Source organism: Triticum urartu, chromosome 1A (assembly GCF_056163025.1).
Source record: "Triticum urartu cultivar PI428250 chromosome 1A, HENAU_Tu73, whole genome shotgun sequence".
In the NCBI taxonomy this organism is placed as follows: domain Eukaryota; kingdom Viridiplantae; phylum Streptophyta; class Magnoliopsida; order Poales; family Poaceae; genus Triticum; species Triticum urartu.
The window spans coordinates 23,196,650-23,222,391 of NC_141873.1; the positions used below are offsets into that span (position 1 = coordinate 23,196,650).

Here is a 25,742-nt window from a genome sequence, read left to right on the forward strand (position 1 = left end):
CTTGGATTTGTCTAGATACGGATTTGTCTAGACTCATTTTAGTGCTAGATACATCCGTATCTAGACAAATCTAAGACAAGTAATTCAGAACGTAGGGAGTAGGAATTAAGTTATTAGCGGCCTGCGCCAACTGAAAAAGATGTCCAGTTTCGGTCTCTGATGTCTAAAAACTGAAGGTAGCGTGAGCTGGCGCCAATGCACAACTAGATTTATGAGGAAGGTTCTAGTATGTACTGGTACCATGCTGCAAATACATGTGACATTTCTGACGATTTATGGTTTGAATCTTATTTACAACGTATAAAATTACACTGAGCATGTTCGTGAACCCAGTTTATCTAAGTTGTAAGTCGTGCCAGCCGCAAGTCACTTTGGACTTGGAGCATGGCCACATCGAGCATGCTATGTTTTACGTTTGAAAAAAAAATATGGCTAGAAAAATTCCGATGTATTTTCCGTGCCTATATATAGATGTGTAGTGTATCTATACAAGTTTCATCAATATATGTGTTTGTATGTGAGACTACCAAAAAGACAAAATACATGCAAAAGATTGGCTTGTTTTTGATGTTTTGGGGCTGGATTCTTTTCTTTTATCGTGCAGTGTATTATTGAACGAAAGTTAACAGAAGCGTAGCAAACATCCATACATATATCCGTGTAAAGAAAACTCTTTTCGAAACTTCCAAATGCCATTTTCGAGTTCTTTAACATAATGTGCTCCAAAAATCCGTCCTTCAGTACCGGCCACGTCACAGTTACGTTTGAGTGGCAATAGTTCCACAGAAGTCTCATCTGTCACTGGGTGCACAAGCCGGCATTTCATTATTGCAAGCAACAACTACACAAGCTTGTGAGCTTTATGCCGTCAGTTTAAACAGATTCAGCTCAACACGATTCGATAACCACGACACGGGCAAACACCAGGACACCAACCTAACACAACATAACATTGGTGTCAATACTTAATTTACAGGATTTTATTGCGTGACCAAATCACAAGTGCAGCATAAATTACAATCACAGATATAAAGCGAACCCAGTCTCACAGCGAGAGTAGACCAGTTAACACACGGGAGACACAAACATACGAGAATCGACCTTCGATAATAAAGTGTGTGAACCCAGCTTCAAGAATCTCAACACAGGTAAAGACCACATTGTTTCGGCACCAAGTTCCCGTCCTTCCACGTGAGAACCCGGTCCTGATCACAGCTCCTTCAGACATCATCGAACACGTCATCATACATGTCAGCATCGGAGCCCATGCCGTCGATATAATCATCCATGTCATCGAAATCAGCATCCTCGTCGTCGGTGACCACGTCCAGCAGATCATCGTACATGTCGATCTCGATGTCGGAACCGCCGGGGTAGTCATCACTGATAGTGAGGTAAGCCCGGTACTTGAAGTCGGAGATGGGGTCCAGAGGAAGCCTGAGGTTCCCGATCCTGGCGCACTTGGACCTCAGGGCGTCGTCCATCTGGAGGTTGCAGCAGCGGCGCACGTCGAGGGACTCGAGGCGGGGGCAGTGGTCGAGGATCGCGGCCAGTCCGGTGTTGGTCAGGTTGTTGCCAATCAGCTGGAGGTCTCGGAGCTCAGGCATGCTGCTTGCGATCCCGAGCGCTCCCGTGTCATCATCCATGCCCTCAAAGGCCGCGAACCCCCTTTGGAGGATCGTCCAGCGCTCGTTCAGCCGAAATGATTTCAGTTGTGGGCAGGCTCTACCGACTAACTCGCACACGTTGCTGTTCAGTGAGCAGAATGTGATCTCCAGCTCCTCAAGCTGAGGAAAGCCCTTGACTGCCTCTGCCAGCGCCTCGTTGGATACTTCATCACACAAGCTGAGTTGAAGGCTCTTCAGCGAGGGTGCCCTGCATTGAGACATGGCAAGTTCTTATCTAACACAAACATTTAAGCTAATGCGAAACCCAATCATGCTTCCAAGCTCAGGACAAGAAATAACACTAGAACAACAGAATTGATTGAAATAACCATGTGAAAGTAAAACATTCCATGATGTTAGATTCATCATAGTCTTCAAATAAGTCTAACTCTAGTCACATGCAAATGAACTTCAGCATGCAGTTCTAAACAAAATACGACATGACTTGATACTGTATCTGAAGTCTTAACTCTACATATCACATCTAGTCAAACCATTAGAAGAAGAGGACAACGAGCCATGTTTTAGGTGGTAAAGAAGTGGGATCTGTTTATTTCAATGCACCAAAAGATCAACACAACGATAAGAAAATAGCAACTCTGACTACCACTACGCTGACCAAGCAAACAAATGGTCACACGAATATGGAGTTATAGACAGCTTAGGGGTTTTGCTTTAGTGAGGGGATATAACAGTTGCAATACCATAACAGAAAGTAGCCAGTAACAGTTTTACATATTTATCGTTTCACTGCATAGTTGTTGATTGATTGTTAATACTATGCGATACAGATTTACACCAGTGGTAACTGGATGGGCATTCAGTAAGGCCCTTAATTTTTTGTATACAAGGAAATGTTGTAGTGGTGGCTCCAACAGTATAATCAATATGAACCAATTCGAGTAAATGATGATTTGAACCCAGGCAGTGGGCCCACCCAATATGTAAGCTAACTATACATGAAGAGTGCAGGCACACTAAAACGTTCATCCTGAAGTACATGAGTTATTTTGGAAATATTCTGATGGATTGTTGGATAAAAGTGTGAAAGTTTCCCAGGTTGCAAGTTTCTGGATAAACTAAATGCAGGAGAGAACTGTGTACAAGTGAAAGGTATTGGAAGATGCATGAACCAAAAACAGTTACTGGAAGATTAACAGAGAAATCTGCAGCTACCGAAGGCAGGATTGTCAGAAATGCCAAATTCCATCATGCATCAATCTTGCAGTGAAACTGCCTACATCTTTATCAGAAAAGAATGGTACTCAACCGTCAAAGTGATCATTTGGTTTTCTACAGACCTTTTACAGCAAGTAATCTGCTGGAAACCAACAGAAAAGTTCAGATGGCTTTTCCCCCTGTAAAGTCTCCATGCTGAGACTCAACTATCCTTGTATGTTTTAGGGATTGGTCGGTCCCTATGTTACATCCAAGAGCACAATGATACCCCCATTCTGACCAGTCCCAAAAATCCCGGTCTTAGCTGAGATTAGTGGGAACAGGCCAATTCCCTTCAGGAAAACAAACCTTCAGTGTGCTACTCTATATACATTTTCCGGGTTGCTCCACATTATACCCCAACGCTACGGAATAGACAGAATTTAGCAAGGCACATTGAGTCGCACAAAGACATAGCACTAGAGACTCATGTGATATGTTACAACTTGCAAGCAATCTGCCGTTGGGTACCATTTTACTACTTCATCCAATTTTGTCAGGTTACCAAGAAATTTTGTTTTAACTTGTCAAATCAAACAGCAGAAAGGTCCATTTCCAACTAAAGAATACAGACTTATTTCCAGTTCAAGAGTTCTTCTATGCATTTTAATTTACCAGCAACCGTCCGTCTAACTGAATGAATAAATAAAGCGCCGCATCAACAAATTGGGGGAAAACAATCCCCATCGTATATGAGAGAAATGGGCATGTGAAACAGGAAGGGGGGAGCCGTCGCGAGCGACCTGCCGGAGATGTAGCTGAGGAGGGCGTCGGTGACGAAGGTGTCGGCGCAGAAGGACTGGAGGGTGCCGGCGGCGCGGTCGACGGCGGCGCGGGCCATGGCCTCGGCCTCCTCGGTCTCGAGGATGTCCCCGTGGTGGGTCATGTCGAGGCGGCGCCACAGCGCGGGGTCGCCGTCGGCGAGGCGGCGCCACGCGCGGCACGCCCGCCCGGCCCCCGTCAGGATGTCGGCCACGTCCAGCTTCCCGAACACCGCGAAGAGCGCGTCCGACGGCATCCCCGCCCAGTCGCGGATCTCGACCTCGCCCTCGCCCTCGCCCGCGTCCTCCTCCATGGCGGCGATGCGGTGGGGCTAGGCTAGGGTTTGCCGGAAGGGAAGGGGGAGGGGAGGTGGTCGGCGTGGGGGTGGGTGAGGAGGAGGACGGAGAGACTTCACTCACCAATCATGCACCGGTAATTTTTACGGCCCGCTCCCCAAAAACACAACAATGTATGCCTCACAGATATTTACCTACACTAATAAATGTGCACGTGCAACTCACGTCTCAACTATTGCACATAAATTCATGTGATATAGGAGTATATTTTAAATATGGATTTAAAAAAATCAAAAAATTGAAGACATCACAATGAAGAAACTAGAGAACAACAATATGCATTATTAAAGCACACCACTAACTCAAATTGCCTATTCGAGTTTTGAAGTGAAAGCACAAGTATGTCTAGTTACAAGGAAACATATTTAAAAAAATGTTACATGTCACTAAAAGAATTATTCAGAAGTCCCAAATCCCGTTTCTCTGGCCCCCATGAACGCTTACGCTAAACTCTAACGAAGTCGTTCAGCAACTGTCATTGACTATTTATCCTCCTCATGTTTTCTCCAATACCAAGGGCAGCTATCACCACAAAAAAAATCCACTCAAAAATGAAAATTCGGGTGGAGTAAAATGAAAGTTTAGGTATATATTAGACAATGGTAGCATGTCAACACATAGTGCAATGCATGTTTAGATAGTTAAGAGATTATATTTATAGGGGCATGAAATTTCATTGAAGGAAAAATAATTGAACCCAATTTAAATAACCTATATAAATACTTCTAAAAAAAGGCTTCCAAACCAACACTAAGAATTGCTCTATTCTTCAAGTCGCAAGTATTCTGAAATACAATTGAATCAGAACTCTAAAAAGTTCAGTAATGTTGAAGACAAAATGTTGATCTGAAAATGTGCCAATTTGGTTATTCAGAAATTGTGTTCCTACAATAGCAGCATACATAGATGAATAGCACGATAGCATCCTTATTCAGGTTACATTATTCAGAAATCTCTCACCACCAATTACTCGCTTCAGATTGTTGTCAAGCCCATGGATGCCGCTGATGCTTGTAACAAACAGATATAGCAGCCATGTCTGCAAGATGGCATGTTGAACTAAAATGCGGATAAAGCAAAAAAAAAGATTATGATATGTTGAGTGAACTCAAAATAAATAATAACAAAGCCAAGGCACATAAAAATAGATGGTTGTATCACAAAGTATGACCCAAGATGAGGCAATAGAAAAATTAACGTTCAGGCAATATAAACCCCGGGAAGTGAAACTTAGCTTACCTAAAAGAAAAGTTAAGCACATGAATTTACCAAGATGAAATTTGGAGCTATGACCATTAGCAAAATCTGTATACATTAGAAATTTCACACATTCATGTTGGCACAAGCTACGGTAGCAATAATTTATAGGCACTGGAGCATGCTGATAAAAATTAAAAGTAGTACGGTAGAACAAAGGTAAGGACGTAAGGTGAATAATTTTTAGAAGAAATGGTTCGGTGCAAAGGTCATATTAGTCCATTGAGTAACTGCATTAACAACCTCCAGATTCTATCAGTCATGGACTAACAACAATAATAACACCCATTGGGCAGTGGCTAGATAAGTAAGAAGAGGCAAACCTGAAAGAGTGTCGCGGAGCCACGGGGATGTCCTTGGAAGAACTGGTTGTTGGGAGCATCCATCCAATCACAAACTTCCTATTAATTCATAAAGCTTTCACCTCTGTACGTAGGCCATATTCACTTGCAGTGGTAAAAAAATAGAGGAAACAAGTAAGCACATTCTAATCTACAGTACTCACATTACAGTCCACTGTTTAAAGCCCTCAACTTTGATAGGAAACAACTAATTCCAATAAGCACATTTTGAATATTTAAAAAGTTATAAATGGATATAAAAGAAACTGCAAATTAGGTGACAAATAAGAAAAATGTTACATGCCATCCACACATCGCATGCTCTATATTGTGTCATTTCATTACCAATGTTGGCTGCAGAACAAGAAAAAAACAGAGAAATTGAAAATGATATATGTTCAAAGGAGATGAGTAATACAGTCTATAATTCTATATCATGTCCAATTTTGTCATATATGCATGAAGCATATAGTCTAAATCCCAACTTCAGTTGCCCAAAAGTAATCTAAATTTGAGTTTTGTCATGACAAGAATTATAGTACCTCTTATATCAGATCAAAGATAAATAAGTTCTAGAATACTCACTGGTAAACTGTTGTAGATGCATTAATGAAAAACAAAAATTAATTTGCAGGGTTATAATACAGTGATAGAATAAAGTTTTTTTTGAGCAGAACTGCATGAATACACACCACACCTCCTCTAACTTCCAAGTGATTTCCAGGCTTGCCCCCAACTCAGCTGACAGCATATGTGAATCTTTGGGGAAAATACCATACATAAACACGAAAAATAGTACCATGATTGGCAATGCAAGCCGTACATATGAATTTGCTAGGCCAATAAACAAGTATGGAAAGTAGATGATATTGCAAACAAATTTCAACATCGATTCTCCATGAACATCATCTTCACAAACTTCACAAACCTGAACATTTACAACTGATGTGTCTAGATTTGTTTACTACAAATAATATACCCATTCCTTGTTATCTTTATATAACTTTCTAATGCTTTCTTTCAGTGTAACAACTAACACATAGTAAATTTACTACCCCCGTCCGCCTCCTTGTGCCTACTCCTTCTGCATCTCCAGGCTACCAAATTTGATGTAGAAAATCAACTGCAAAAGTTCCAACTCCCTTCTTCAAAATCTATTTGGCCAGAATCTATCTAGCTCCTGGGCATGGTTTCTTTTGGTAGATATTTGTCACTTTTAACCTTTTACATATGTATACATGGTATATCATTGGACATAGTATAACGATATTCACCAAAGATACGTGTTAATGTTCTTAACTCTCTTCCTTCTAACTGGCATAATGTGAGAAAATGTGCATGGTTCAGAAAAGTGATTCTTCCCTGGGAAACTTTACTCCATATCTAAAACCAACATCAGTGTTCCAATACATTGAGTATCATTTCTTACTTATATCATTCTGTGATGTAAGCTTTTCAATTACTATATGTCAGTACAGTCTTCGTTCTGAACCATGTCCAGGAAAAATCCAACGCCTTGGATAGCTTAGAACTTGAGTAAATCATTCACACTGTATGGGATGCCTTGTATCTCTGGCTGGACGTTTAATTGATCTGAGGTCCTTTCCCAAAACAAAAAGGAGATAGCAGCCATCACGGAGAGGAGGGATGTAGTTCAGCCAAATAAGTTAACATTCTTTCTTAGTTCAGATAAACATGCTCTAGTCTTGAACGACATTAGCTAAGAAGAAGTAGTATAGCAAAGAAAACATGGGCAATCAACGTAGCTTCTTTAGGTGATACGAAGTAGGTATAGATAATAGCAAGATCTGTGCCTCTAATTTTTTTAGCAAGGTCGGACGTGTGGAGTAAATTATCAAGCACATAACTGAACATATATATAACAAAAATAGCAAGACCGGACGTTTGGGGTGAATTAGCAAGCACAAAACTGAACATAAATATTTTCTCCTTATTAATGATGATTGCTTACGGGAAAGGATATGCCTGTCCTCGACGCTCAAATTGGTGAGGGATTCGTTGCAGAAAGAGATCCCCTTGCATGTCGTGGGAAGCGTGTAGCGGACGCACGTTGTGGGGAGGCAGAGCCGACACGCACCGGCAACGGCCAGGGGTGGAGGGGGGCTGCTCACGCTCGCGGCGGCGGAGAAGAGGACCGGCTGGAGGCGGACGGCGGGCGGCGGCAGAGGATGGGCGGGCGGCGGCGGAGGATGGAGGCCCGGCCGTGGAGCGGCGGCGGAGGAGGGCGAGGATGGGCGGGCGGCGGAAGGCGGCAGAGGCCCGGCAGTGGAGGCGGAAAACGGCGGCGGAGGCTTGGCCGTGGATGGGCGGGCGGCGGGCGGCGGCGAAGGCCCGACCATGCTCTGGTCGTTGGGAGGAGGAGGTGCGGGGTGTGGGAAAGGTCGTCGTGTGGGGGTTCGTGCGTGCGTGCGGTGGGCAAAGGTCGTGGTGCGGTGGGTTTTTCGGAACGGGTGAGCTTAATTGCGCGGCTTGTTGTGTTAAACACGGGAGGATTAAAGACCATTAGATATTGTAGATGGACGGATAGAATTGCTTGGATCTCCGCCTCTCTTTCTTTTATAGGGGTAGTAGATTGTAACCCAATGGCATTGGTGGGTAATTAAAATATAAAACGTGTTTGATGTTTTGGAGGAATGTAGGCCTTCAGATTGCAGGTTTGGATGGATAGGATGACTTGGTTCTTCGTCCGCTCTTTCTTTTATAAGGGTAGTAGATGAGTGTGTTTGTGTTAAATTAGTATACCGTATCAACCACACTTATTTTGAAACGAAAACGGTATAATCAAAACCCGTGTGTAGTGAAAGAGAAAAAGGTGATCTCTTTTGTCAAGAGCTACTAGAGCTTTCCGGTGCCGTACTTCCGCGGCTCCCCTTGCTGCCAACCTCTTGGTTGTCGTTCGTAGGGGGGCAGCTGAATCCCACGCATGCAGATCATGTGGTTTGTAGGGCCCTGATAGCTTTGGTTTTGGACGCTCGATGTCATGGCTAAAGCGAGGGCGTCGGCCGCGTCGAATAGGAAAGCTTCGTGTCCTTTCCCGACATGGTGCTCCGTTCTTTGATGGGTGTTGGATCCGGGTGTTAGTTTGTTCGAGTGGGGATGGTGTGGCCGCGACATCATTCCTATGGTGAATTTGTGTCCTCGGTTTCTGCCGTTACGATGACGTTTGCTCTGCATCGACGCGGAGGACGATAGGTTGTTTAGGATCGTGTGCTGGTGTTGTTCTCTGTTGGCGACAACTAGGAGACGGTGGATTCATGGTTCAAGGTTGACGGGTCAGGTTTCCTTCTCTGACATCGTCGCGCGAAGGTGCCAAATCAGGAGTTCGATGGTGCATCTAGGGTGCTACCCGGTTAGATTCTTTCAACCGTAGTGGCTTCGCCTTTGGCAAGCTACTTTGATCCAAAAGGCTGTATATATGGAGAGCTCTTCGGCATAACAAAAGTTTCTTTAGAATGAAATTATATGGGCGTACGCAAAAGTTTCAATGCCCCGTCAATGCACATTGTTATGTAAATCAAACTATTATTTTTTACAAAAACCATATGATTGGATTAGGAATGCGAGGAACTCTTATCTCGTTGTTTTTTAGAAAAATGTTCGCATATTGAAATAATGTTGATGCATTTTGGAAAATGTTTACCTTTTTATTTAAAATGTGTTCATATAATTATGAAATGCTTTTTCCTGTCTAAAAAGATGTTTGTAATTTAAAAAGTATGCCTTTTAAAAAAAGATCATATGACTTAAAAAGTGTTGATATGTTTTAAAAAGAAAGCTCATGTATTTAAAAGAAAATCCATTTTAGAAGTAAGTGAGAGTATGAGGGTCGGTGTATGAACTAGGTGCATGGTCTAGCTTGCGGAGGGCGGCCCTCACGTCGAGCTTGACTGGATTAGTTTTAAAAGTTTAAAGCATTCCTTTGCACTAGTGTGGTTCAATGACAAGTGTATCTTGCAGTAGCTAAAATCGTTGTCTTGAGATTGACCACATTCAAACACCTTGAGATAAACTGGATCTGTGAGGGTTGAACCATGCTTATGATGCTAGGGGTATATGCTTTTTTTTTTCATTCGTTGCAACACACGATCATTTTTGCTAGTAAAAAAATATCACCAACGATTTCCGAGCCATACTCTTGTAAACGGTCTGTTAGATTTGAATCCCGTTTGTTACCAACGATTTCCGAAACAGGTTGGATTTGAATCCCGTTTGTTACCCGTACGGATTCGAATATTTTCCCTCTTTCCTTATACTAGTATATTCGTAGGTTCGGTTGTACTACCTATGATGATGTAATCTACGTATATAAAACAGCACCAAGCACCGTGGTAGATCGAAGGAAAAGAAAGAAAAACGGCAGAGCCATGGCCATGGAGCGGTGCTTGTCCACAGATGTGTTGGCGGAGATCCTGCGGCGTCTTCCGCCGAGCAGCCGGCGCCGGGCACGCCTCGTCTGTCGGCGCTGGCGTGATGTCGTCAACGAGCATACCACGGAGATGCAAAGCCGTCCCAAGGTCCTCCTCTGGAACGTCAACTATGCTGTTGCCTACGTCTCCGACGATCTCTCGTCGACCGCGACGACAGGGAACTCCACCCAGATATGGAGGACCTCCGATCCTTGGCGCCATGGGTTCAAAGGCATGCAGCTAGTCGGCACCTGCAACGGGCTGATCTGCTTGTGCGATAACACGAAGATTAAAGGCGGGGCCATCACCCTGTTCAACCCCACCACCGGCGAGAAGCTGGACGTCCCGCCGCCGCCTGGTGTCGGGTACCATGGCCGGCAGAAGTGGGGCGACGCGTACAGCTTCGCGTACCACCCGATCACGGGGCAATACAAGTTGGTGCACGTCCCGGGCAGCTACAAAGGTGTCTGCGAGTTGGATGTTGTTTACGTGCGCACGCTTGGGGAAGCCATATGGTGGAAGGTACCAGTCGGGCCTGGCAATGCGACTTGCAACCTTGCCGCAGGTATCATCAGTGTCGATGGCATAACATATTGGGTTAAGGTTACAGCAGACAACACCACGAGAATAGTGGCTTTTGACCTAATGACCGAGTGCGCCACATCTACCACACGGATACCAGCCCCACATGATCACTACCGCCTGACGGAGGTCCACGGACGGTTAGGATTCATTGCATGGCCTTATGTGTGGGTTCGGGAGGGAGGGCAGCGATGGACCCGCCGGTACAACTTCAAGGAAAATATCCCCTGGCCGCACTTTGTGTACGGGGAGTATGTACTCATGTGCACAGGGTTGTCATATTATGGACACCGGCCGGAAGTCAAACCGTTGTCGGGCTGGAGGCTGCTGTGCGACAATGTGATGCGGATCGGACACCAAGACGAGGGGATGTTGGTTGCCAAGATGAAGCGCGAGGGTAGAAAGGGCTACTACGAGACGTTTGCCTATGTCGAGACCACTGAGCCGCTAAGTATTTACACAATAAATCATTAAATATATTTGAATAATAGAACACTTGGTTACCTCTATGGTGAAAATAGTTAGTTTTAGTACTATATGAGACGTTGTTTTAGTTTTAGTTACACAAATTATCAACTCATGCACCTACACGGTCTAGTAAATTAGGAAATGGTTTTTCAATTGTGAGATTTACAAATTTGAGAATAAATTATGTACATCATTTGACATATATAAATACTTGGTTACCTCTATGGGCGGTGCCAGGTTCGCCAACAGGTTAGAACACTTGTTACCTAAATGGTTTTTCAAGTGTATGTTGTATAGGTTCGCCAACATGCTTCATTGTCTACTTGGTGGTTGGCATGCCTTGTTATAGGATGCTACCAACCGAGCAGGTCAGAGGTGATCCGACCTGTGACCAAACTGACTTGAATCTAAGGGGTCGCGCGCTTAAGAGAAGGAACATGTGAGGTTCGATCCGACTCCACGAGTCAGATGTGATCCTACTCGGATTCGGATCCAGGCCGAACAAAATTTGGACTTTAGGATCCGTGCGAGGCTCAAGTGTTGAGCCCGAGACAGATGCCTATATATAGTGTAGGTGTGGCATACGGTTTCAGTTGACCGTTTCAGTGCTGTCACTAGGGTTTTCCATGTGTTGCAACTAGTCACGTCCACTCACCGCCGGCTGTGTGATTGAACTTAGCAGTTCGCCGCACAGTGTTCCTCTTGCACGCGAAAATACCGTTAGAGGCGGTGCACTTGCGCTGTTCCAGCGAACCTATACATGGGATCCGATGACCGGTTGTTCGAGGAAGATCGGACGAGGAGAAGACAAACACCGTGGACGCGCTGCCCCAACTCTTCTTTCGCTGCACGGCACTACATGTTTAGTGGTAATGATCCGTGATCTATCTCTGCTAGCATGTTCTTGGATGTTTCGCGGATAGAAAATTTTTATTTGCAGTCTACGCACCCTAACGTATATCCCAACAAGAAATACAGATTTAACCACCAGAAGGCCTGCAACTAATTTAATTTACCCGTTTCTCATAGGGCCATCACATTCAACAAATACACCTCCTCCAACGTGAAAACCACGCCTGCTGCTACTGCTTCCGCCTTACACTGCAAACCGAGCAACCACCTAAAACAAACGACACGCCTTGTGTCAATATATAGACTCCTCTGATCAAAATGTTGTTCTTTCGTTGGACAGCCGAGCTTCCGAATCTGCCGCCAAGTTCCTGAGATCCATCCACAGTTGTCACTCACACCTAGAGTTTATGTAGGGCTTTTTGACAAAATCCTAGAGTTTAGGTAGGGTTTCTTGGTTCATTGAAAAACACTAGGGTTGGATTTTGATTGAGGTGAGGAGAAAACAGGCTCTCGCGACCGCGTCGCCCCCGCGGGCGACCGGCCGCACCCCCAGCGCCTCCTTCCCGAGCACTGCCCCTTCCCTCCCTTCTTGGTGCTGTCGCTGGCATCCGGCGCCAGGCCTGGCCCGGGCGGCACAATTGTAGCAACGACCGCACCACTTCCCTCTGCCGCCCGAAGCCGTGCTGCTGCCGCCATCGTGGTCGTGGTCGAAGCCACTGCCGTGCTGACGCCGTCTTGCCACCAACTGAGCAGCCGTGAGCATCAGCTGCTCATCCGCCCGCTCGCCGCCGGCCTGCGCGCCAACGCGACCTCTCGTCGAACGCCTTCAGGCGGCTCGAAGCCTCCTCGAGCGACATCTTCTCCACGTCGCATAATTGCTCCATCCCAGCGACGGTGGAGTAGAGGCGGTCGGGGACCGAGTCCAACAATTTCTTCACCATCGCCGGGTCCTCCAGAGTCGACCCTAGCCCTGCGTAGCGTGCTACCATGCCGGCAATCTTCCCGGCGAACGCGTCCAATGTCTCCCCGTCCACCATGCGCAGCTGCTCGAATTCACCGCGAAGGGTGGACAGCCGCGCTGCCCAGACCTGCTCGGCTCCGAAGAAGCGAGTCTTGAGGCTGGTCCACACTTCCGCCAGCGTCTTCTTCGTCTACACCTGCATTAGGATATCTCAAAGAGCGCGCCGAACAACATTGCCATGGTCACCTTGTTCTTCTTGTCGTCGACCGCCGTGTTGCTCGCCGGCGGCACTGCCTCCCACAGACTCTGGGTATCGAGAATCGCCTCTGCCTTGATCGCCCACACAGTGTAATTGTCCGGCATGAGCATTGGCATCGAGAACGACATCGTGCCCCCTCCGACGCCGTGCTGGACAATCGCCATGGCCACCGGTAGAATCTTACCAAAGCTCTGATGCTAATTGCTGGCACCGAAGCCTTCCCCAAGCTCACCTCTCGTCACTAACACTCTCGCTGGCTCAAACCGAAGGAAGAAGAAGGAAGAGGGAGCACGATGGACACAATGTTTCTTTCCCGCACACGAACGTCTGCTGCACGAAAAGCATTTTTTCCCATAGCTCAACCTCCGTCGCTCCGGCAATTACAACGATCATCATGGGGCTTTTATACCTAGGCCGGCACAGGGCATGATCCCCACGCCTCCTACCCAGCCAGGCGCCCTATCAGCCCGCTCTAGAGATGCTCTGATGGCTCGGCGATGCTTCATTACAGCTCTGATGATGCTCCGACGGCTCAGTGATGCTCCATTGCATCATCAACGATGCCCCGGCGGCTCGGCGATGCTCCATTGTAGAGCCGATGATGCTCTGAAGGATTAGCGATGTTCTCACGGCCCGACGAATGCTCCATCACAAGACCTATGATGTTCCATTGCATCGTTGGCGATGCTCCGCCAGCCAGACGATGCTCCACCGCATCGCGAATGATGCTCCGAAGGACTGGCGATATTCTGGCGGCTGGACTAATGCTCCGTCGCACCACCGGTGATGCTCCGACGTCTTGAAGATGCTTCAAGTCTATGCCCACCTTGCTCATCGCCTATCGTCATAGCAACTAGCGATAAGCTCGCCCTCATGCATCGCCTTTGCCGCACCGGTCGCAATGTCCCCGGCCGGTTTGCAGCAGCCGCTACGCGGCCCTTTTTTGGAATGGCCAGCAAGAGTTCTGCCCATTCGATTAGAAGAAGAAAGAATACCAGAGTTTGCTCTTAGTTACAAGCTGATGCTGAGATGATGCGTCAAACACCAAACACACCCAGCGGTAACGGTCGCCCATCCAGCGCACCCGCGGCTACCAGCAGACCTCCGAATGTCGCAGCAGTTGTCTGTTTTCACTTGCAGCAGCGGCCGCTCATCCAAGTATCGTGGTTCTCCTCCCCCTTGGCGTACAGCAGCGGCATCCCCCCATCTTGTGAGTTGTGACGCCGTGGGGTGGCCTGTGATTAAGTGTTAAACTTTTTAACATAGCTCAACTGTGTAATTTGTATATTGTGTAACCTTATAAATATATGTGATAGGCCACCTCTAGAGGGTTGAGCCAGTTCCCACAAATCCTACGTTTAATATGGTATCTGAGCCAAGAGGTCTTGAGTTCAAGACCCTGCCAACGCAATATTAAATAAAACGATTCTGTGGCCTATATCGAACCCACGTCTAAGGACTAAAATAGTCTAGACGTGAGGGAGAGTGTTGAAATATATTGCCCACCTCCCTCCATCAGTTCGGACTTTTGGAGCAACTGGCTGGAGCATGAATTCAATATCGTTGTTCTTATTTCAGCGCCCCAGTGTGACTGTGTATTTGCTTGTGTACGTGGATGACATTATTCTGGTCAGCTCCTCTGCAACGGCTGCTGATGCTCTTGTGACTGCACTTGGCAGAGATTTTGCGGCGAAAGATTTGGGCCAACTACACTTCTTCCTGGGCATTGAAGTTGCACATCAGTCTCGTGGCAGCTTAACTCTCACCCAGAAGAAGTACTCCCTTTACCTCTTGCGCCGTGCTGGTATGCTCAAGTGTAAGCCATCCCCCACGCATATGTCCTCTACTGATAAGCTCTCGGCTACTACTGGTACTATTCCGTCTTCCACGGATGCTACGGAGTATCGGAGTATTGTTGGTGGCTTGCAATATCTGACTATCACATGTCCTGATCTTTTATTTGCGGTTAACAGGGTGTGTCAGTATCTTCATGCCCCTACTGATGTGCACTGGTCTGCTGTGAAGCGCATTCTTCGTTATGTGCGTCTCACTGTCTCCTATGGTCTTCATCTGCGACCTAGTTCCTCTGTTGTTCTATCTGTATTCTCAGATGCTGATTGGGCTGGGTGTCCGGATGACAGGCGATCCACAGGGGGATATGTTGTATTTTTGGGTCCTAATTTGATCGTCCGGAGTGCACGCAAGCAAGCCACTGTTTCTCGCAGCAACATAGAAGCCGAGTACAAAGCCATTGCCGATGCGACTGCTGAGCTTATCTGGATTGAGTCTATCCTTCGAGAGCTGGGAATCTCCCAGTCACATCCTCCGGTTCTTTGCTGTGACAACATCGGTGCTACGTTTCTTTCGACAAACCCGGTGTTTCATGCACGAACCAAACACATTGAGATTGACTATCATTTTGTGAGGGAACGTGTTGAACAGAAGCTACTACAGATCAAGTTTATCTCCTCGAAGGATCAACTTGCCGACATCTTCACCAAGTCTCTACCTTCTCCCATGTTTGAGGTCTGTAGGCGCAATCTCAACCTTCTAGATGCATCAGGAGTGAGTTGAGACTGAGGGAGGGTGTTAGACTTTGTAACGTAGCTCAACTGTGTAATCTGTATATTGTGTAACCTTATAAATATATGTGATAGGTCATCCCTAAAGGGTTGAGCCAGATCTCACAAATCCTATGTTTAAATTAAGCACCCATGCATGTCTGCAACGAGAAGGTGCCACCGGTGGGCATGCACCACCGTCTTGCATCTTGAGGTGTACATCTGGTAGTAGACACAGCACGTTGACGGCCGCCTTGCAGAGTCGGCCGGCTCACTGCTTTCGACGGCTCGCGGTTGCAATAAATACATGCGACGATTCACTGCTTCCGACGGCTAGAAGATGCGGTAGAGACGCGCGCTGGCTTGGGGCACCGTCGACTGCTCGCAGCAACGACGCACGACGGCTCACTGCTTCCTAGGCTTGTGGCACTACCGGCTGCTCGCAGCAGCGAGCGCACGACGGCTTGGATTATCGACAAAGATGATTGCAGGTCTTGCATGGCTCACACCACGCCATTGTTGTGTCCGTGGGTGGAATGGAGATAAGGAGGGATAGCGAGACAACGTGGGAGAGGAAGAATCGAGAGAAGCGGTTGAAATGAAGAGATAAGGTCAACTCCACCGCGTGACCCTATCCTGTCCGCCTCTGTCCGTTTGAGGTAAAAGGGACAAACGAGACGGTCCAGCGCGCGGGAGCAAACGAATTTTTATCCGTTTTGTGTTCGCTTTTGACCCATCTCCGGCCTAAGTTTGCGCTGTTTTTGGGGTGAAACAGACAGCGCGCGGACAGGCGGGACGCGTGCGCTTGTCCTTCCCTGGCCCGCCTATCGGTGCGAGAAAGCAAACCCCCCCCCACCCCCCACGCCCATTTGGCGCCATTTCCCCCAAACCCTCCCACGTCCCTCCCGCCGCCCCATCTCTCCCCCGTCCATGGCCGACGCCCCGCCGAGTTCCGGCGGCCTGGTCGTCGACCCGTGTATATGTTTGCATGTTCACTTGTTGTTGATCATGTGATTTAGGCATTTCAATCTTTGGAGGCATTCAAGGCCCGACACAATGACAAACCATTCACTCTTACGTATTGTTGGGCGATCATCAACAATTTCCCTAAGTTCAACCAAATCGTGAACTACAAAGGAAGAGAGGACTAAAGACGGCCAAGTACGCTGGAGGTGGAGATGGCGAGGCCTTGAAGAGGCCGAGGGGCAAGACCAGCTCCAAGGTTGATGACATACGTGATGCCTCATCCATGGCATTGCATGCCACTTTGCATGGCATGATGTCCCAAAAGGATGTGAGGGACGAGAAGAAGCGGCAAAGCAAGGAGGAGCAAATGAAGCAATACCTAGACCTTCAAACATAGAAGCTTGAGATGGAGGAGGCGGCCAAGAGGAGGAAGATCGACATGAAGGAGGCAGCCCGGCAAAGGCAGCTCGACATCGAGGCCGACAACGTCAAGGCCAGGCAGAGGCAGCTCTACATCGAGGCCACGAACGCCGCCACCAAAGCGAAGGAGGTGGCCCTTGCGATCATGAGCGTGGACTTGTCGAAGATGAGCGACAAGACAAGGGTCTGGTTCGAGGTCAAGCAGAAGGAGATGCTCGAAGCCAAAGGCCTGAACTAGGTCGTCCGATCGGCCGTGGCCGTTCTTTTTGGAGGCTGACATGGGTGGCGCCCGCCCGCTGGGCCGCTGGCTGTGTGCCGGCGAGAAAACATTCATTTTGGTGGTCGGCTGTGTTGCCGGCCGCTGGTTGTGTTGCCGGCGAGGACAACTATTTATTTTGGAGGCTGGCTGTGTTGCCGGTCGCTGGCTGATGCCGACGATGGACGTGTAGGCCGCTGGCTCTGTTGCCGGCGTGATGAACCGGGGCCGCTGGCCTGAACTAGGAATTGGCATTTGAAACGTTGCTTCTATTTTTTTTAAATAGACACGGACAGGATGGGGCAAATGGATGCGGTCGCGCGGCGCGCGGCCACCGCATCTCAGGACACGTCCGGACATGACCCCAAATCGCTACCCAAACGGACAGAATCCAGACAAAACGGACGTCCGTTTGGGGTCGTGCGGTGGAGTTGGTCTAAGGTTGGAGAGGAAGACACGCGTGCACGTAAACGGAAGGTGACGGCCACACGATTACGGGAGATCTGATGGCGTCGGACACAGCTTATAAATAGAAAGTAATCAGTCGGATGAAATCAAGCTTTTTTTTTTAAAAAAAAACTAGTGTTTGTTTTACGGTCATGATTGAAGATGAATGTATCAAAAGTTTCTAAAAAAACATATATAGCTGAGAGTATGGAAGCCAAAACAAGTTGTAACGGAGAAGTGAAATTCTCCAAGTCACGTGGGTGCACGTAAGTAGGAAGGATTTGTTTTGGGTCACGCTAACTGCCACACGTGTGGCAGGAAGGGAGACGCATCACATGTCTCTAATGTAAACAGATTGCCATGTCATCGCATGTATGCATGTAGGAATCTTTTTGGATTTTCAGTTTTTAAAATGTTTTATCTCTTAAATGAAAAATCCGATTGAAAATCCGTTTTCACATTAAATCCCTCGCGATGACATCTTCGAAACTAGATCCCATGTTGATATGTTTTGATGAATTTTTTTTTTTGGATTAAAAGTTGCCATGTCTATTGCATATGAATTGCCATGATGTTTACACTGAAGTTGCCATGATATGTTTCAGCTATTTTCTTCTACATTTAAAAGTAAATTTTGACATTTATAAAACGGGGAATTAAGAAACTAGACTTGCCATGAACCATAAACTAAAATTGCCATGATACATGCACGTAAAGTTGCCATGATTCATACAAAAAATAATTTTTATGGTCAAAGTACTGCAGTTGCCATCATCAAAATACTAAAATTGCCATGATCTACAAACTAAAATTGCCACATGGCAACTTTATTTTAAGCCCTATGGCAACTGCAGTGTAAACATCGTGGCAACTTCTGGTAAAAAAAATTCGTCGAAACATATCAACATGGGATCTAGTTTTGAAGATCTCGTCGAGACGGATTTAATGATGAAAACGGATTTTTAGTTCGCTTTTTTATTTAGAAGATACAACATTTTTAAGCCGAAAACCAAAAAAAAAAAATTCTGCTAATGTCATCTATTCATACGTGGCAAAATGGGTGGTGATGGAGGCGTGTGAGCGATGTGCAAACGCCCCCGTTTGTTTTTCCTTTTATTTTGAGGAAGTATTCGATTTTGTTTCAACTCAGCAGGTGCTAGACAATTCCTTGGATTATCGTTGGTGCCGGGTCCGTAAAAAATTCCCATGCTAGGCCAGATGTTGTTAATTTTCTTCTTCCTCGAACTAAATAACTAACCCTAAGTTCCAGCCCTAAGAACAAGCTGGGAATCAATTTGGATTCGAATCCCGTTTGTATTAGTACATAAAAAAAAGTATATTTTTCGTCCCTCAACTCTTGACAGAGTCTAGATTTGGTCCATTAACTTTAAAAGCAGATAACTTACACCTTCAACTACTAAAACCGGACAAGGTTTGTCCCTGGACACGGTTTTGACCGGTTCTGGTGTTGACTTCCCCGGTTTTGACCGTGTTTTGACTCAAATTAGTGTACTTTCTTCGAATCTGTTTATTTTTTGAGGTCCGCATACCATTTTCAAGTTCATCGTGCTTTTATCAAATCCGTGTACTTTATACAAAAGTTCATGAATTTGAAAAAAGTACATGGATTTGAAAGCAGTACACGAACATGAAAAAGTACACATATTTGAGAAAAACGTGGACTAGAAAAAGTATGCGAATTTGGAAAAGTTACGTGGATTTCAAAAAGGTATGTGAATGTGAAATTTTTACGCGAACGTGAAAAAGTACACACATTTGAAAAAAGTACATTAATTTCAAAAGATTCACGGATTTGAAATATATACACGTATTTAAGTCAGCACCGGTCAAAACCGGAGTGAGTTAGCACCAAAACCGTTCAAAGCCGAGACCAGGGATGAACCTTGTCGGGTTTCAATAATTGAGGGTGCAAGTTGTCCAGTTTTAAAGTTAAGGGACCAAATCTAGACTCCGTCGAAAGTTGAGGGACGAAAAGTATACTTTTCTCTAGTACATATATTCATCGGTTCAGCTGTGCTAGGGGAGACCTTTGATCTTCTTCTAATCTGTAGAACAGCACAAGGCACCGTGTTTGATGGAAAAGAAGAAAAACGGCCCAGGCAGGCGTGCCCTCGGCCGAGTGGCCTTGGGCGCAACTTGCGTTCAAAGAATTGATGGTTCGCGGGATTCTGCAATTCACACCAGGTATCGCATTTCGCTACGTTCTTCATCGATGCGAGTGCCGAGATATCCGTTGCCAAGAGTCGTGTGGATTAAATAGCTTTGTAACACGAGGGATGACTAGCAAGCTAGCCATGCCCCCGGGTTAGACACAGTGTTCCTTGACGCCTTCGGCGCCGTGGATTCTTTTACCCCGAGCCCCCACCCACTTCGAGGAGGGGAGGTGGTCGAGGCATTGGCCGAGCGATGGACAATGCCATCGCCGACGTCCACAACTGGGAGCTGCACCGAGATATGGAGGGCATCCGATCCCTGGCGCCACCATTACGAAGGCATGGAGCTCATCGGCACCTGCAATGGTCTGCTCTGCTTGTGTGACAACAGTGTGCAAGGCGGCGCCTTTACCCTGTTAAACCCGGCCACCGCAGAGACGCTGGTCGTTCCACGGCTGCACTATGTCGGGCACCATGGCTGGCAGAACAGGGGTCAGGGGCGACTCGTACAGCTTCGCATACCACCCGATCACGGGACGATACAAGTTGGTGCATGTCTCGGGCGGCAACGATGGGGTCAACGAGTTCGGCGCTGTTTACGTGCTCACCATAGGGGGAGGCCACGTGGTGGAAGGTACTAGTCGGGCATGGCGACGCGACTTTCAACCACGCTGCTGGCATCGTCAGCGTCGATGGCACAACATACTGGGTTAAGGTCACGGAGGCCGACGACATCGGGAAGATCGTGCCATTTGACCTCATGGACGAGTGTGTCGCCTCCTCTACCACACCAGTACCCGTCCCACGCGATCACTACCGCCTGGGCGAGGTGCATGGAAGGCTTGGTTTTGTCGCCTGGCCTAACGTATGGGTTCTGGAAGAGGGGCAGCGGTGGAGCCACCGCTACAACTTCGGGACGCATGGTATCCCGCGGCCGCACTTTGTGTACGGTGAGTACATTCTTACATGCAAAGGGCTGTCTTACTACGGGCACAGGACGAAAGGCACACCCTCGTCTGGCTGGAAGTTGGTGTGTGACAATGTCGTGCGGGTCGGACATCGAGATGAGGGGGCGCTGGTTGCCAAGATGACGTGCGAGGGCACAAGGTGCTTCGACGGCAACTATGCTACATTCGCCAATGTCGAGACCACCGAGCCACTCAGTATTTACGCGATGAAGTAATCGATATATGGCTATAATAAATAATTAGTGTTTTACTTTCATCTTGGGGACGTCATCAGTCAAAATAAACTCTATTGGCAGAAATAGTTGATCACAAATGTGACGGCTGTTTGGCAATTGCATGTCCCTCCTAGTCCTAGAATTCATTATTTTCTTTGGTTGCTGGCCAACAATACGTTGTTTAATAGAGATAACATTTGTAAGTAAAGACATGTGAAATTAATGGCTTTGATCTACCTATTTTGCATTGATAGAAGGCGAGAAGAATACAACAGTTGGGCAAGCCCACACACCGTACATAGACAGGCGGTGATTAGGGTGCCGATGAGCAGAGGGGAGAGGGGGTGCACAGCCCCAAGTACACGAGCTCAGGTTACAGGTAATATGTTGTCTAAGCCAGTGGCACCAGCACTAGCCCAACGCCGTGCCTACTCCTTGACAGCCTCAACGATCAATCTGCTATTCTGCTGTATGTCCTCTTCACTGGGCAGACTGGAAGGAAATAAAGAGAAGAGAGGCAACAGAAAGGCAGTGAAGATGATCAAGGTTAGGTCGTTCCTTCCAATCTGCAGCATCGCAGCATCCCCTTTGTTATGGAGATAGCATCTCAAGAAGATGCAGCGTTCAGGATCGAGACCGGATAAAGAACACAGTGCGCATGCTCTAATACCTACTTCTGCTCAAGTGGCCGATGTTACTTTTTGCGCTGTTGTCACTTTCCCTAAACCCGGATTACACAGTCATCTTACCTTGGGCTCTGTAGTACTCCAAGACCTTGTGGTTACATAATAAACGCCTCCTCCTCTGAGCGCCGGCAGCCACCCCGGTCCCGGCGGACACGACCCGCGCCGGCCACCACTCCAGTGCCGGCGGCCACCTCCCACCCACCGGTCGCCATCCCGGCGCCGGCGTCCACCGCCTCCCCGCCATGGCTTCGCGGGTCTCCCTCTGGACCTCCTCTTCCTCCTCATCGGGACCGTCGTCTGTGCGCCCACGGCCACCCTTCGCTCCACCATCATCGTCCCCGGGGTTCTCGGCACGGCGATGGGCCCAATCGTCCAAGGCGGGGCAGGCCAGAACCCGCCCCTTGCTCCTCTGCATGCTCAAGCAGGGGCATGGCAGACCAGAACCAGCCGGCGCCCCCGCAGCCCGGCCTCCCCCCCACCCCCGCCCGCCACGCGGCGGCAACTCTCGCCGACCCTCCCCACTTGTCGGCTGCCACGGACTCGCATCCCGGCCGCCCTCCATGGATGCTGCTACAACTGCGGAGACGACCGCCACATCTCGCGGGACTGCACCAATGAGACCTTGTGCGTTCGCTGCAATGGTTGGGGGCATATTGCCAGAGACTGCAAGGTAAGGCAGAGGCCATCTCCGGTGGATGGACAGGGTCGTGGACCGCTGGCGCCCCCTCCCCCTGTCGTCCCCTGCCCCCTCGCCGCTGCCGTTCGGCGGCACACTCACGCCTGTGGATGCGCCCCCTCCCCCGCCAGGACCACCACCATCGGGCGCCATCAGGGTTGTCCGGCCGTGGAGTGAAGTGGTGCGCTCTGGACCGGTGGAGAGCGTCGTGGTCCCTGGCTTGTCGGTTCCCTTCGAGCCGGAGGCAGCGCGCGAGCCTGCGCTTGTGCTCGTGCCGGGGGTGCGCCCCGCGGCGGTGGATTCGGTGGAATGCTGCTACATGGAAGAAGATGCGGATCTTTGGCGGATGGAAGAACAGTTGTCCCTAGCGGTCGTGGTCACCATCACCGGCACCAGGCCGGACGTTCATCTGGCTGCGGTTGCGGCGGCGCTGCACGATGAGTTCCGCATTGGCCCACCCGACATGTCGATCCGGCCATTCTTTCCGGAGGATTTCCTCATTCTATGCAGCGCCCGGAGTGTTCGTGACAGGATGGTTCGCTAGGGTGGCCTGTCCCCGTCCTCCCCGGCTGGTTTTTCCCTGTCCTTACGGCCATGGTTGCGTAAGGCGCAGGTTACCGGAGTCTCGCTCCCGTTCCTGGTGCCCCTGGCGCTGGTGGGCGTGCCGGCGCACGCGTGCACATGGCAGACGGCGAACTCAGTGCTTCGGGGGCTCGGCTTGGTCGTTGGTGTGGTGGATAGCACTACGCGCCGACATGACATGTCTAGCTTCAAGGTGTGGCTACGCACCGACCGGCCGGAGCGCCTCCCAACCCAACGGCGGCTATACATTGAGGAGCCAAACACAAGGCGGCGCGGCCATCAGCCACAGGCGGCACGCTTGTCGGCATTGTGGTATAACATCAGGATTGTGAAGCTGGCGGAGCCCGTTGTGGATGAGGATGATGACCCGGAGCTCTCGCCGCCGGCCAGCCCGCCAGGACTGCCGGGGACCCACTCCAGGCCGGCTGGCGACGGACCGAGCGGGGATCAGCATGGCCTTCGACGCGCCAGGGACGCGGGGTGGAGCCCAGGTGGGGACTCTGCCTCACCGCCGGCGGCCGGAGTCTTGTCGATGGCCTCGACAACGATCATGGCAGTTGGGCTGATTCAAAATAAAGGGGCCTTGCGTCATCAAATTGGTCGTGATGACGGGGTTTGGCAGCAGGAGGGCCCCGCTGGCCCCAGGGCGGTCGGGCCGGCCTTGACCACGATCGCCAGGAGACCAATGAGCCCACTCCCGAGCCAACATGTGGAAAGACGAGACGAGCAACGAATCTCGGGTGAGGCGGACAGCCTGGTGGAACATTCTGGAGTTGCCCAACCGGCGTCCTCTAGCACGTCGTGCCATGGGGCGGGTCAGCAAGGCCAGGGTGGACGCATCCAATCACCACCATCTGTCACACTTGCTCGATGGCGGGCCCAGGCGGATCAAGCAGCGGAGCCAACCCTGACAGGATGCGAGGTTTTGGTTGGCTCGCTGGAGCTGCAGATGGGGACAAGGCCAGGATAGACTGAGCAGCGGGATGGGACGTGGGATTCCCTGGACCGATCATTGGCCGGGAACACCTGTGGGTCTGCATGCGCGGACGAATCCAATGCACCACAGATCGGGGAGGATGGGATGGATCCCATGCAGCAAATGGCGGAAGGCCACGTCGACCCACCAAACGAGACGGACGCGGATGACATGCCGATGCGGGATGAGAGCCCGTGGTGCAGTTCAGCCAACTAGAGGAATGGGATTCCTACATGCATACGCCCTCTGATGTACGAACACAAATGGCGGGGCCTGGGCAGGACACTTTCTGGGTCTCGCTCTCACATGGCGATGGCTCTGAGTCACCGATGCGCGCGCGCTCCGTGGTGCAAAGTGCGGCTGATGGTGGGATTGTGGGGTCCCCAACAGCGCCTTCCACGAGGACTCCCGAGGCAAAACTGGTGGATTTCTGCATGCAGGTGGCCAGGGCGATCACTCCTTTAATCCCCAAACCACCGGAGACCACGCACAAACGGCCAACGACAAAACGGAAACAGCTCGTGACAACCACGCCCAGGCGCAGTGTGCGCATCGCCAAGAGGGTGGAACGTGGCTCGGTGGCATCCAAGCAGCAGCAAGCAATCATGCGCAAATTGTGCCTCACCCATGAGGGGGAAACAATTGGCGACACGGCGTTACAAGCATACATTGACCTTTTCTCCAACCCACTATCGGACATGCACATCGCAGCAATCCTGGCTCTCTTTGGGTGGGAGCCATCGGTCATGCCCTTGTAGGAGGTGCCGGGCTCGGGGATGATGGCCCCCTAGTATCAAGGGGCGGGTGGACGAGTTAGGCCCTTCCCATGGCTGCACAACCTGTGAAAGTTTTGGTGTGGAATGTGCGGGGGTTGAACTCACCGGCACGGAGGAATGCCATACGCCAGGTCGTACAAACAGTGAACCCGGGGGTAGTATGTCTGCAAGAGACTAAACTTGAGCTTGTAACGGTGGATATTGTTAGGCATTGCCTTGGTAAAAGATTTGACAACTTCTACTACATGCCAGTGGACGGCACCCGAGGGGGCATTGCCATCGCGTGGGATGCAATGCTTGTCTCACTATCCAACCCGCATACAACACAAAACAAACTTACAGCGCTGGTCAGTGCTGGCGAAGCGCAAGCGTGGTGGCTTACATGTGTTTACGGCCCACAGTTAGACCACGAGAAGGTGGAATTCCTGAATGAACTTGTGGAAATAAGGGACCTACATGCTGGACCATGCATGCTTGCCGGGGACTTTAACCTCCTGGCGAGCGAGCACGACAAGAACAATGCGGCAATAAGTAGGCGGATGATAGGCCGCTTTCGGTCTACTTTGAATCGGTTGGAACTCAAGGAACTTTATCTTAGCGGCCGAAAATATACTTGGTCGAACGAGCGGCAACACGCCACCCTGGAGAAGATAGATCACGTATTCACCTCCAACTGCTGGGACGACCTTCACCCATCCTGTTTCCTCTCTGCAATGGGCACATCCATCTCAGATCATTGCCCAATGCTCGCCGACCTCCACGCGGACATGCCAATGGGTCACCGCTTCAGGTTTGAGGCATTCTGGCCACGCGCGGAGGGGTTTACGGAGACCGTTCTTACGGCGTGGAACTCGATTCCATCTACTGGGAATCCTTTCGTCATGCTTGA

The 25,742-nt window shown here is 49.2% G+C and overlaps 2 protein-coding genes and 1 non-coding gene across 3 annotated transcripts; 1 reads left to right on the forward strand and 2 right to left on the reverse strand.

Annotated features, from left to right (window-relative positions):
• Window positions 1-952: 952 nt before the first annotated feature.
• Window positions 953-4,085, reverse strand: LOC125543720 (putative F-box protein At4g05475). Its single transcript, XM_048707181.2, has 2 exons — window positions 3,629-4,085; window positions 953-1,875 (listed from the first exon to the last, which is right to left on the reverse strand). The coding sequence occupies exons 1-2, from the start codon at window positions 3,958-3,960 to the stop codon at window positions 1,221-1,223; spliced, it is 987 nt and encodes a 328-aa protein (XP_048563138.2). The 5' UTR covers window positions 3,961-4,085; the 3' UTR covers window positions 953-1,220.
• Window positions 4,086-9,986: 5,901 nt separating this feature from the next.
• Window positions 9,987-11,084, forward strand: LOC147988633 (F-box protein At5g42460-like). Its single transcript, XM_087535318.1, has one exon. It carries the CDS (start codon window positions 9,987-9,989, stop codon window positions 11,082-11,084), a length of 1,098 nt encoding a protein of 365 aa, XP_087391444.1.
• An 8,826-nt stretch (window positions 11,085-19,910) lies between these two features.
• LOC125533410 (5.8S ribosomal RNA) lies at window positions 19,911-20,066 on the reverse strand. The gene has a single exon (XR_007294287.1). It is a non-coding gene; the product is annotated as a 5.8S ribosomal RNA (ribosomal RNA).
• Window positions 20,067-25,742: the final 5,676 nt, after the last annotated feature.

Excerpts from the sequence above, each read along its gene's own strand:
- LOC125543720 (XM_048707181.2), bottom strand. The coding sequence starts at position 3,960 with ATGGAGGAGGACGCGGGCGAGGGCGAGGGCGAGGTCGAGATCCGCGAC. Across the intron at positions 1,876-3,628 it reads CTCAGCTACATCTCCGGCAG|GGCACCCTCGCTGAAGAGCC; the intron begins GTCGCTCGCGAC and ends GTCTCAATGCAG.
- LOC147988633 (XM_087535318.1), top strand. The coding sequence starts at position 9,987 with ATGGCCATGGAGCGGTGCTTGTCCACAGATGTGTTGGCGGAGATCCTG.